Source organism: Leptonychotes weddellii, chromosome 8 (genome assembly GCF_054177405.1).
Source record: "Leptonychotes weddellii isolate Sample4059 chromosome 8, ASM5417740v2, whole genome shotgun sequence".
In the NCBI taxonomy this organism is placed as follows: Eukaryota; Metazoa; Chordata; class Mammalia; order Carnivora; family Phocidae; genus Leptonychotes; species Leptonychotes weddellii.
Genome location: NC_138376.1, coordinates 8,460,424 through 8,473,839, shown reverse-complemented (window position 1 = coordinate 8,473,839; position 13,416 = coordinate 8,460,424). Strand labels below are relative to the sequence as shown.

At 40.3% G+C, this 13,416-nt stretch overlaps 1 protein-coding gene across 1 annotated transcript in view; it reads left to right on the top strand.

Moving 5' to 3' along the window:
* Positions 1 to 1,524: 1,524 nt before the first annotated feature.
* CAP2 (cyclase associated actin cytoskeleton regulatory protein 2) overlaps positions 1,525 to 13,416 on the top strand; it is a 96,588-nt gene continuing 84,696 nt past the window's right edge. Inside the window, exons 1-2 of the mRNA XM_081827625.1 lie at positions 1,525 to 1,661; positions 5,801 to 5,901. Coding sequence (XP_081683751.1) covers positions 1,541 to 1,661; positions 5,801 to 5,901 — 222 coding nt within the window. The 5' untranslated portion in view covers positions 1,525 to 1,540. The remainder of the gene's footprint in view (positions 1,662 to 5,800; positions 5,902 to 13,416) is intronic.

Genomic DNA, 13,416 nt, shown 5'->3' with positions numbered 1-13,416 from the left:
GGGATTAGATGCTGGTTTCAGCCATGCAGAGAATACTGCCCCATATTTTGAAAGAGTAGCTGCTGGTAGTTTCAGAGGAGATGACTTTCCAAAATAGACAGTGAGCTCCCTCATCCGTATCTGATGACCATCTGACATTTGGATGCAGAATTACAAGAGCGATCCATGTGTTTTGATAAGTATAACCTTGCTTTTAAAAACGGCAGTGGCAAGTTGTTATGTTTAAGCTCAAAACTAGTGAAATACAAAATGCAAAAAAAAAAAAAAATGCATTACCTGGTTCCTTGCAGAAATAAGAAATATTACATGTCTTAGAGCAATAATATTTACCCACTCTCTGGGGCAGCACTGTCTCTGATGTGGGAGCATGCCAGTCCTCTTTGGCTCAAGGTGATGCTTGGAAAGTTTGCAAGAGTGAGAATGACAGACACTGATTAAGATGAGGCGCGTTTTACTCTCTCTGGGGCAGAAGGCTGATTTTGCCAAAAGCAGTCATAGGTTGGTATGGTGGGAGCTTTGGTACCTCTACGTTGGATCTCATGAACCCAGCCAAATTAGATTGGGTTCCATTCCTCAGGGGCTGCCTTCTTAACATTTCATTATAAGGCCAACAATTCTAAGGTACTTACCTGTGCACACTCAGAGTAGCTCTCGAAGGAGCGTTTGGAAGCAGGAAGGATAGATACCCAACCCCACTTTTATCCTCCATTCCCTTAGCGTCAAACCCAGTTAATCCCAGTCGAGACCGCTGGGTTACTGAAGCTCCCTGTCTCCAGAAACCACTCCCCCACCCCCAGACCTAAATTTTGTCCAAAAATAACCAGCAGCAAAAGGAAATAAACATTTTTGATATTTTAAATTAAAATCTCCACCATTCAGAATAATCATAATCTAAAATAATCCAGCAACAGAAACACTAAAGGTAGTGATAAGTAGAAGACAGTTAGCTCTTGGAGGTAGAAACCCATTTGCCTGCTAAATGATGCAGTTTTATAAACTCATAGTTTCGTGCTGGCCTGTTTGGTTTAAAGGTAATTGAGTAAATAAACAATTATCAGTGGGTTTAATATCCCCTGGAGAGTTATACTTGCACAGAAACAATCATTAGAAATAGTTAAAATATGTTCCTACCATTGAGCGGGATAAAAGTTGGCAATATTAACTGTGAGATATATGTTCACAGGCTTTTAAGTATATACTAGACATGGATTGTATCTTAGCACAAGGAAGCATCCAAGGAGACACTTGTTAATGGCGTAGGGAGTGAATTTCTTGTGTATTACATATGGGGCTCATAAATGCCATTGAATTGAATGGAAAATAAGATCAGTAAACTTTGTGGGGGTTTTTTTTGTTCCAAGTTTTATGTTTTTTGGAATTTCATGTATTTTCCTGCTGTGTAGAAATACTCTCTGGGTAATTAAAGCCATTCCAAGCAATTTTTATTTTCCTTCTTGCTGCTGTTAGGTTTACTGGGGTCAGCTTGCTAATCCTCCCTGACATTCACACGGACTCCCCTTTGCGCTTGTGTTTTTCTAGAATGACAGAGATGCAGGGACTGATGGAGAGACTGGAGCGGGTGGTCGGCCGCCTGGAGTTGCTGTCTGCAGGGTCCCACCGGCCTCCTGGGGACTGCGGGGAGATTAATGGTGTCAATGGAGGTAGGGACACAAACTGTTGTCATTACTGGTCTCTGTGAGGGTCACTTAATGTTGTCCCCATCACTTAGTTCTCAAGACATATTTTTGTCGACTTTCTTCAGCTTCCGTACCCCTTCCCTTATATGTGATCGTGACATGAACCAGATGCAAGCCATCCCTGGAAAAGGGAAAGGAAAAACATTTCAACCTACAATCCACAAAAATTAACCTGTTATCTGTGCCTATTAGGAGCACAATCTATGTGCCAAATGTCATTATTCTTTTGTTTAGTGTATGCTGTTCCGCATTCCACAGTGACTATAAATATATTATCTGAGTAATTATCAAAAAGAAATTAACGTTCTCGATTACGATGTAAATGGGAAGGAATTATCATTCTGTAGATTTTGATTTTAAAGAGAACAAGTCATTAAATTTAAGAACTACAGTTGGGAAGGAAAGGAGTCTGAGGTGAAGCCAAACATTGGTTTCAAGTAACATGATTACATTGCACTGTTTTACCTGTGCCTATTTCTAATCAAATGTGCCTTTAACATTATATGCTAATGCCACAGTTGGAAAAAAATGGTTTTAAAATATTATATGATCAAACATAAAAAGTTAACTACATAACATATAAGAAGTTAACTATAAGGATACCATCTGTGGCAAATTCTCTAAGTTATCGACAGTAATTTTTCCAGTTCCTTCTTGTCTGAGGTTGTAGATTTAGCAAAATAAAAATACAGGACACCCAGTTACATTTGAATTTCAGACGAACTACCTTTTTTTTTTGGCATAAGTGTGTTCCAAATACTGCATGGTACACACTTATCCTAAAAATTATTCATTGTTTATTTGAAATTCAAATGTAACTGGGGGCTCTGCATTTCATCTGGCAACTCTATTCTTGTGTCAAGTACATTTCCTCCTTATCTGACCCATTTTGAATCCTATCAGGCTTTGGGGGCTGGGAAAAGCCTTGGGGAATGGGGCTTCAAAAAAAAAAAGCTCTCACCAGGCGAGATCCACATGGTGCTTCTAGAATTTCAAGCATATTTGGAGCTGTGCCTTGTATTGCATGCCTTGGGACAGAAATTACCATGTGAGCACAAATGTACAGGCTGGTTTTTTTCCCCCCGGAACATAATGAAAATTAAAATGCTTTGAATGAGTTGAAAGGGGGTGTTGTTTAAAGGGAGGCTGCCAGGGGCCTGTAAGTTTCTTCCACATCAACTGAGACACATCTGTGATTTCATTTTAAGCCTCTTTTTGTTAACTATATAGTTGGTAGATGAGATTCAGTCAACCTCACTTGTAAGAAAATATTTTCATGTTCGCTTCAGTACCTTGGTTTCCTTATGTCTTCGACATCAGTGATCAAGACATTTCTTTACGATTGCTGACCACAAATATAAAGCCTGTGAATACATAAAATAAAGTTAAAATCCAACTCTCAGCAGACTGTGTAGTATTGTTGAATGAAGGAGGAAAAAAAATCCCTCAATAATGTGAACCTCACTTGACTTATAGAGGTACTAGACTGCACTTTGCGTTGTCTTTGTTAAAAAAATAATTTGGGGGGAAAATTAATAAGCTAAACAAAATTGGAAGGTATATAGTTAAATTACTTATGTATTTAAACGGGTATTTTCTAATATAGCAAATCATTCTAAACCATTTATTAAAGTACGGTCTTTCAAAACAACTTAGCCAGCAATTTATTATCCTACTTGAAATGAAGTAGGATCACTGGTAAGCAGGATAATTAGCAAAATATTTGAATGATACCCATCCTTAAAACAGTTTGCTAATCCTAAACAGCGTTGCTTTCATTTCTTCTTAATTTAGTGAGCTTTGATGATCTTCTGAATTCTATTTTTAACAAATCCTTGAGGACAACCTCTTACTTTAAACATAAACATCATTATTACAGTGATGTTATAACTGAAGTTTAAAAAAAAATGTTACGGTAAAAAGAAACTTTTAGATGGAACCCCATCCATTACAAATCTGTAATATGCACAGATCAGAAGACTGCCTTCTTATGAGACTGGGGTTGTGTTGGGTTTTACGATGTGTTTTCTTTCTTTTCACCCCTGACAGTCAGGTAAGTTTGGCTCAACAGTTTAAGTATTTTTGCGGGGCACCTGGGTGGCTCAGTCAGTTAAGCGTCTGCCTTCTGCTCAGGTCATGGTTCTGGGTCCTGGGATCGAGCTCCACGTCCAGCTCCCTGCTCGGTGAAGAGCCTGCTTCTCCCTCTCCCTCTGCCTGCCACTCTGCCTACTTGTGCTCTCCCTCTATCTCTCTGTCAAATAAATAAATAAAATCTTAAAAAAAAAAAAAAAAAGAAAGAAGTATTTTTGCATGCCCGCCAAGTGACAAGTACTATGTTATGTGCAAGGAAATCTAAGATGAATTATATACAGTCAGAATCCTCCAGGATCTTTGGTCTCCATGCATTGCTATTCGTGGCCACAAATGCTTTGATTAAGGGATGCTCACAAGGTGCAGGTTGGGGAGAAAGACAGATCGTTAAAGGCTGCCCAGAGGAGGGGTGAGCAGAGCTGAGTGATGAAAGGAAATTGGAAAATATTCCCTTTTATCACCATTCCTTCTGCTATGGAGAGTGCTTTGTCACATTTCTAAAACTCTCCCACTTTAAACACGTGGCAGAGACCTCTGAGGTGTTTCTCCCAGCAGTAAATGGGTTTATCTGCTTCCAAATGGATCCATAAGGAATCTTTGGGCTTGCTCCCCTTTTATGTTCAGAAGTTGGTATGTACTGTATTTTGAACATTGAGGTAACTCAGCTTCAATAGCCTGCTTATAAGTTAGACTGCAGGTGCACAGCACTGTCAAAAACTGTTTCCATCACGCTCTGGGTCTGTGGAAATGGGCCTCTGGGAAAGCAAGGAAGCTTTATCCTAACAGGTTTATGAGTGTGGATACTTCAGTACAGTATGAGAAGGGAATCCTAAGTTTTGGTTTGGATTTTTTTTAAGAATTTATTTATTTATTTATTTATTTATTTATTTATTTATTTATGAGAAAGAGAGAGAGCATGAGCGAGGAGAGGGGTAGAAGGGAAGGGAGAAGCAGGTTCCTCACTGAGCAGAGAGCCCAATGCGGGGCTCCATCCCAGGACCGCAGGATCATGACCTGGGCTAAAGTCAGGCGCTTAACTGACTAAGACACCCAGGCACCCCGGGTTTGGATTTTAATTGTCTGTAGGGTTGAGTTTCTCAATATTAAGGGCCTGAAATCTGGGATTAAGACACAGTTTTTGTTAGTTCAAAGGCAGGAAAAGAGAGGCAGAACATGCCAGGTTGATGTCACTTGGGTTTTGACAGTAAGTTGTCAGATCAAAACTTAATGTGAGAGTAGCTCAGCAGTCCTTTTCATGCCTCCCAACTCCACTTCCTTCCCCCCGGAAAGTGAGGACAGGGCAGAACAGAATGTGTGACACCAGTGTTCCTTTCCTACTTGCCCAGAGTTTGTTATTGCCTTTTAATTTCCTAGGTAATCTTGGTAACCGTTTGCAAGGTCGTATAGCAGGTCAGTGTAGTAGAAAGTACATCGGCTTTGAATCAATAAGGCTTGTGTCAGCTCTTGGATCTGCCACTTATTTGACCTATAGCTTTGGTCAAATCATGTGCTCTGATTGCATCTCCATTTCTTCATCAGTAAAATTGTGATGCTACTTACCTCATGAGTTTGGGGCAGAAATTAATATGTAGGTGAAAGTGCTTACTCAAGGGCGCCTGGGTGGCTCAGTCGGTTGAGCGACTGCCTTCGGCTCAGGTCATGATCCCAGGGTCCTGGGATCGAGCCCCGCATCGGGCTCCCTGCTCTGCGGGGAGCCTGCTTCTCCCTCTCCCACTCCCCCTGCTTGTGTTCCCTCTCTCGCTGTCAAATAAATAAATAAAATCTTAAAAAAAAAAAAAGAAAGTGCTTACTCAAGTGGATGAAAAAGAGCAAAGTATTGTTTTCTTGAGCCGTTGAGAAGTGTTTCATAAATACTGACTGAGTGCATGAAGGCCCTGGTGAAAAGAATGAGAACAGCATGAGTGATATTAAGCTTCCATAGTTCCTACGGTAAAGCAATACCAGCTTTTCATTAAACTCTTGGGAACTGACAATATGTGCTTCTTCCAAAGGTATGGCACCCTCTGTGGAAGCCTTTGATAAGCTGATGAACAGCATGGTGGCTGAGTTTTTAAAGAAGAGCAGGATCCTTGCTGGTGATGTGGAGACTCACGTGAGCATTTCCTTCTCTTGTTCTCTGTGGAGAAGATGACTACTATTAAAAAAAACAAAATGACAGAGGCGGGCGAGGATGTGGGGAGATGGGGACCCTTGTGCACTGCTGGTGGGAATGTAAAATGGCTAAGGTGCAGAAAGTAGAGAATGGTGGCTCCTTGGGGCTGGGGGAAGGGAGAAATGGGAACTTGTTTAATGGGTACCAGAGTTTTAGTTTAACAATGAAAACTAAACTCCAGGAAAAGTTCTGGAGATCTGTCGCACAACAACGTGAATATACTTAATGCTACTGAGCTATATGCTTAAAAATGGTTAAGATGGAAAATTGTGTATTATGTGTGTTTTACCACAATGAAAAAGTGCAGCCCGAGGAAAAGCAAAACCAAAGAATTTGAAAATCTTTGGATTGGAAAAGACCTTTAATGATATCTAGGCCATCCTCCCAGTTTTAGACATTTTTTTTTTTTACATTTAAAAATGTTTAGCATCATCCTTGAGAGCAATCATTATTTGCATGCATTTAGTGAAAATCCAATATTATAGCCAAACCAATTAGAAACCTAAAAGAAATTTATCACCAGGTTCTTCTTTTATATTTGCCTTTGTTTCTCACAGAGGATTAAATTCCAAATCCATCTGCTTATGGACTTCTCAGCAATGGCAAAACCATTTTCAGTGTAGATTCCCAGAAAATCTGATTCTTGAATAAAGCTGTGGTTTGCGGTAAAAGGAAAAAAAAAACATAAAAAGGGACTCTCTCTTACTTGTCTCCCAATTAGACATTATATACAACACCCAACACCAGTCTTCCATGCAATCTGGTGACTCAGATTATACCAGAGTTTCCAGGATTGTAATTAATAGGTGCTTATCTCATCACATTTGTAATACATTTGTTCATCACATCCGAGAAAAATGAAGATTCTCCTCATGACCTCCATTTTTATTAAATATACCTATTGAAATGCCCACTGGCAAAAGAGGGGAAGCTCTGATGTACGTAAGTTCTGGAAAAGTCTGTGTAATAAGACGGGTTCACTTGAAATGTGTCATAGAGCTCAATAATTGCTCTGATCTGCTCTTGAGCTTTAACGTGTTTGTTCATAAGAAACCTTGTACACAGTAAAGATAGTGGCTGAGCTGCTTCTGTTCTGAGGCGTGATGGTACCTGAAAACCAAAACATAAAATGGACTGCTGCTGCCAACACACTACAAGAGATTCTTGAGTGATTGACAGACATTTACTGTCTTGAACACTATTACAATTGGATCATTATTGTCACTATTTTTTTAAGGTCTTGTTTGTGTTTGTTACTATTTTTTAAGATCTTATTTATTTATTTATTTATTTATTTATTTATTTATCTGAAAGCGAGAGAGCATGAGCGGGAGGGGCAGAGGCAGAGGGAGAGGGAGAATCCGAAGTTGACTCTGCACTGAGCATGGAGCCCGACACGGGGCTCGATTCCACGACCCTGAGATCATGACCTGAGCCAAAATCAAGAGTCAGCCACTCAACCAGCTGTACCACCCAGGCGACCCTCATTATTGTTACTATTCGTTAACATTGACATTGTGTTTCTGAGGTACAGAGTACATTATAACTCTCATTAGTAATATCTCACAGAACTATGTGGAGAAGTGTTTTACTAGAGAATAAAGAGGCCTATAAATAGATATACTTAATTTTGCATTAAAAAAAACATGTAGAGTTTGCATACTAAGTAAGTCTCTTCAAATTCCATAGTAAACAGTTCCTTTCAATTCTTTTCAGAACAAAGCGAGTTATAAATAAAGTGTAATTTCATTTATATTAAATTTTTTCTTCTCTCCACTCATCAGCCTGAAAATAGTATGACTCAGTTGAAGGATTAAGCTCAATAACAGATGCAAAATGCTTAAAGAAATTTATGTTTTTCACTAGTGGGTTTTTAAAAAGTGCAAGAAGGAAGGTAAGGAGAGAAAGAAGGGAAGAAAAAAGAAAGGAAGGAAGAAAAGAAAGAAAGAGAGAGAGAGAGAAGGAAGGAAAGGAAAGAAGGAAGGAAGGAAGAAAAGAAAGAAAAAGAAAGAAAAGAAAGAAAGAAGGAAGAAAGCAAGCTTGTCATCCAAAAGTTTAGACTCTGATTCTACAACACAAAGGGAGTACAGACAGGCAGCTATTGTCCATCTGCCCATGACTTTAATACATTGAGCAAGTGGTTTATTTTTTCTCTCTTATAGAACCATGTGTCATTGACATTAAGCTTGCAGCTGCTGCCTCCCACATAAGCCAGAAGTGGGGGTTGAATTTTGTTCCAAGAACACACCTGTTGCCTGGAAAAAAAAAAAAAAACCAACCCTCACATACCTGATTGTACAGTATGGAAATTTGAGAATGACACAAATGTGCGTCATGTTAAATCCTAGCCCTGGGTTTAAAAGCTATTTCACAGATACTGATAATGAATAAGGGCAGCCGAGCTATGATTTAACGTCTGCTTCCATGTGTTGGCTGCTGGTTGGGCTTAATTTACTGATCACTCAATAGTCTATTGACAGAACAGACCACAAAAAAGGGGGACTAATAGCTACAATTAGGAAGCTCTGCTGAACCAAAGAGCATAACAGGTTTAGAAAAGATTAGATCTTGTAAAGCCTTCTTGGATGCAACATAAACCCAAGGGCTTATTTAAACTACTCTTCAACCCAGGAACACTGATGCAGCTTGCACCCCTTTTAAGACAGAATCAACAGTGCATAATTTTATAATAGAGATTTAGATTAAATGTGGTTTTCAATGTCAAAGGAAAGGGTCGTCCGTAATACCAAGCCCTTGGTCAGACATCATTTATCCTTAACTGGACTAATGTGATTGTTTCTTACAAAGCTGTCCTGTTCTTATTCATGCCCTATGGACCCAACCTCGGGCTAGTTCTAAACAATTTGACAGTCATGAAACAGCTACAAATCATACAGCTCCTCTTGATGCAAACCCTTTTTGGAGATTTATAGAATTTACATTTTAAAAATGTCTCTAGAAGTCTGGAACATTTATTTTCTGCCCTTGATTAAAATGGATAAGAAAGAAACACTCTTTTATTCATCGTTTCATAAAAGTGAAAGAACCATAATTTGAACAAAAAGGCAATAAAATTCAATTAAGAAGTATAACACACTTAAGCATCGTGTGATTAACTTGCACTGCACAGTGTTAGGACCTTGCCTCCCCTGCCTTCCTGAACATTTTTAGACAATTACGGTAGCTGCACTCTTGGGTCACAATCACTGCTCTGGATGTGTCTAGTCCTTGTCATTGATGTAAATCATCTACAAAATGTGTGTTCATTTTATGCCAGGCTGGTTGAATCATGAGTTCAAAGAGGGACTGACTAGGACTAGCAGTTTTTATCTGGGTCTTAGAGCTGGCTCTACTTTTTACAGCATAACCTTGAGCTCATCCCTTACCCTCCTCAGTAATGAGAATGGACGACCTCACTCCCAGGGGCCTTCCCTTTCTCACAGCCGGTGGGTCGAGTCACATCTGTTGTGTCTGCATTAGAACATGAGGGAGGGGCTAGTCAGTTTCCAAACTGAGCTTGTCAGAGACCAGGGAAAGTTCTTCAGTCATCTCAACAACCGAAACAAGCAGAAGGACACATGTCAGGGAAAGGATGCACAGAACACTGAAGCGAAAATATCCTGCTTTACTATGCTATAGAAGACACTCAGACTCCTTCACTTAAAGAGACCTTGAGGCCTCCATGAATCTGTCCTTCTTGGTCTTATAGGTTGTTCCTTTATTGGGCCTTTTCTCTGAAAATAATAACTCTTGGCCTTGGAATAAGTAACACAAAATGTGTGCATATTTATTTTACTAATTGTACCTTTTCTTCCTTAATTCGTATTCATTTAAGAAGTGATCATTTTGGGGGGCCTGTGTGGCTCAGTTGGTTAAACATCTGTCTCTTGGTCTCAAGCTCATGTCTTGATCTCAGGGTCCTGAATTCAAGGCCCACGTTGGGCTCCATGCTAGGCATGGAGCCTACTTAAAAAAATTTTTTTTTGCATTTTAAATGCTTATAACCTGAGTCTATATAGGAACCCTCCTGCCCTCACCAAAAAAAAAAAAAAAAAAAAATCATCAAAAGCACAGGTTCTGGGTTGACTCAACAAACACCCCATTCTACCCAGATGTCTCTCACTCTCCCACTCACCTTCAGCCAAGTTGTTTCTCCCATTAACTTCTAGTTTCCTGCTAATTGCTTCATTTGAAACATATATTTTTATGGTAACTAGACATAGAGTACTTTGGCAATTTCAAACCCAAAGGATCTGTATGTCTTTCACATTCTCCAAATGGCAGAGATCCAAAAAATGACTTGTAGAAAGAATTCTGACCCTAGATTTCATACAGACTTTGAGATTGGGCTTTTCTTTCATACTGGCTTAGCCAGTTAGGATTGTCGGGATTACTAGAGAAGGAGATACGTTAACATCATCCCTTCTAATATACATCTCTTTTCTTTTTCTTTCTCCCTCCCTCCCTCCCACCCTTCCGTCCTTCTTCCCTCCCTCCCGCCACACGCTAGAGAGGTTAGCTGACCTCGGTGATAGGTTGAGTGATGAGCCATGACTTGGTGCAGAGCGAGGAATCTGGTCTCTGTAGTTGTGCTCCTTTGGGTGGGGAGACACCTGCCTTTGACTCTCTGGGCAGCTGTGTCCCCCATCACCTTTTTAGGGAACTGGGTCCCTAGTGAGAAGCAAGTGGCCCTGACTGCCACCTTCCTCCCAGGCTCTGCACTCCATAGCGGTTCCCGCTTCCCCTCCCCGATTTTCACAGTGTGAGGAAAGTAAGTCAGACAGCTGGCTCAGACAAGGGCTGAGGAGAGGGTGGAGCATCACCACTGTTCATGTGCTTTGGGTGTCTCCTCAGAGCCGCGCTGAGTGAGGCGACGGGGAGGATGGTGGCCTCCAGGACAGATGCACGGTGTCCCTTGCAGGTCTTGGCTTCTGCCCCATCACACCAGCCTTGTCTCGGCCTGGTCCTCACTCACTGTGCTGTTGGCATCAAATTTGCAGAATTCCGGAAGGTTGCAGATCAGTCTCTGTCATCATTTCTTCCCAAGTATGTGAAGAATTTTTGTTCTCAGCAGCGGACACATACTTTGCGACCCAGCCCACGCTCTGACACACAGCCCATTCCTGTGAGGTCGCTAGCCTTAGTGGGACCTCCCAGGGACCACTTTTGAACTTAAGGGCATTTGTGTTTAGAGCATATAACCCCTGTCTCTTTCCTTGCACATTCTCGTTTCATGGCGCATTTGGAGCTTTGGGGACTGGCTGGTGAGAAATTGGTCTTAGAATCCAAACATCTCTTGAAGGGCCACCAGGCATTGCTAACCCTGCAGGATCTCCCCGTCTACCAAAAATAAAATGTCACCAAAAGGTTTTGCTGAAGCAATGAATTAGGTGTAATGAATCTTGCAGGTTAAGATTTTTTTTCTGCCCTTTTTTTTTTCTTCCTGGACGGTAAACAGTAAATTTACTTCTACCAAACTTTTGCCTGAATGCTTTTTTTTTTTTCCTTCTTGAAGGAGAACTATGGAATGCTAGTTCTGGTTATCTGTGTTTGCTAGTACAAACCACACAAAATGCTGGGATGCATTCTGAGCGTGCCCAGGCCTGCTGTGGCTGGGGGGAGCCGTGTCCCCCACCAACTGCACCTGGGAACAAAGTAGATGACTGAGTCTCACACGAAGAGCATTGCTCTGTGTAGAAGCCTAGCAAGAATCTGCAGCTCAGGCCATGTCCAGAGTTCCCGAGGGTGACCAGCAACTTCTCTCCAGCCATTTTTCTCCTAGGCAGTGCTCCCTCAAAGGATTGCTTGGCATGTCAGAAATGAATGATGGTTCCCAGTGCCACGAAATACATGTCCTTGTCCTCACCCTTCTCTTTCCCCTGCCCTTCCTTCTTCCTAAAACTACGCCAATATTTGAAATATTTGTTGTTTGTTTTCTCTCTAGACTTCAGGATCACTTAATTGTCCGCACCAGAGGCTGCTTCTGCATCTGAAAATTAATACTTCGTCTAAAAGGAATGGCCTGATTTCATTTAGATTATCTTGTTATTTCTATCCATGCACCCATCCCCACAAAACACACGCACACGCACACACACACACGTGCCTATCCACTATGTGCCTAAGAATTCCTCGTCACGCTGTATTAGTGACATATAAGAAAAAAACAGCCTCGGGCAAGTATATGGGATGTCAGGCCCAAGACTCCCTCAGATTGCAGGAAATATGTTTGCAGATTTGTTAGTGTATGGAAGGCAAGTACAAAATATGCTTTCTCGCCTTTAGGAGTAGTATTTAGATTATTATTTTTTGGTATATTTAGTATTTAGGTTGTGCTTTACCAATGTAAGTTTCAAAATATGAGAGTTTATACGTTTTATAACATATTACAAACCAACTCTTCTTAATGTATCAAATATGTTTTAGTGATATAAAAGAAAACAGGGTACTCAATGAATAATTTATTGTTCATTAAAGAAGATGCATATATATATAAAATAATCCATTATATGAATGTGCATATACATATATATATACTCAGCCATAAAAAAGAATGAAATCTTGCTATTTGCAACGATGTAGATGGACCTAAAGGCCATTATGCTAAGCGAAGGAATCAGACAGAAAGACAAGTACCATATGATTTCACTTACATGTGATATTTAAAAGACAAAACAAACCAAACAGAAGAGAAATAGACTCATAAATGCAGAGAACGCACTGGTGGTTGCCAGAGGGGACAGGCCTGGGGAGGTGGGCAGACTGGGTGAAGGAGATTAAGAGGTACAAACTTTGAGTTAGAGAATAAGTAAGACATGGGGTTGTAATGTACAACATAGGGAATACAGTCAGTAACATCCTCACAACTTCATACGGTGACAGATAGTAACTAATCTATTGCAGTGATCATTTCTTCATGTATATAGATAGCGAATCACTATGTTGTACCCCTGAAACTAACACAATATTATATTTCCATTGTTCTTCAAAAAAATAATCATTTATCACTCATATGTGTTTGCAATAGAAATCTTTTCCCTTTCAGAAAACACTTCTTTTTTCTTTTTTTTTTTTATAGATTTTATTTTTAAGTAATCTCTATACCCAACGTGGGGCTCAAACTCATAACCCCAAGATCAGGAGTCACATACTCCATTGACTGAGCCAGCCAGGCGCCCCAGGAAAACACTTTCCTAAGGCACTTGGAATATTGATACTTGACTTTCAGTTAGTCAATTTTGTTAAAACTGATTAATATACAGAAAAGGTAGTATGGTTTACCCATAATTTGGGGCTCACTCGGTGCTGGGGTTTATTACAACGTTCCAGAAGTATGCTGCTTTCCTCTGAACCTCTCAGCGTCTAGCACTATGCCCATAGTTAATGGCTAATCAATGCTTGCTAAATAGGTGAATGAAAATGAATGTTTGAGTGAATGAATCAAATCATTAATGA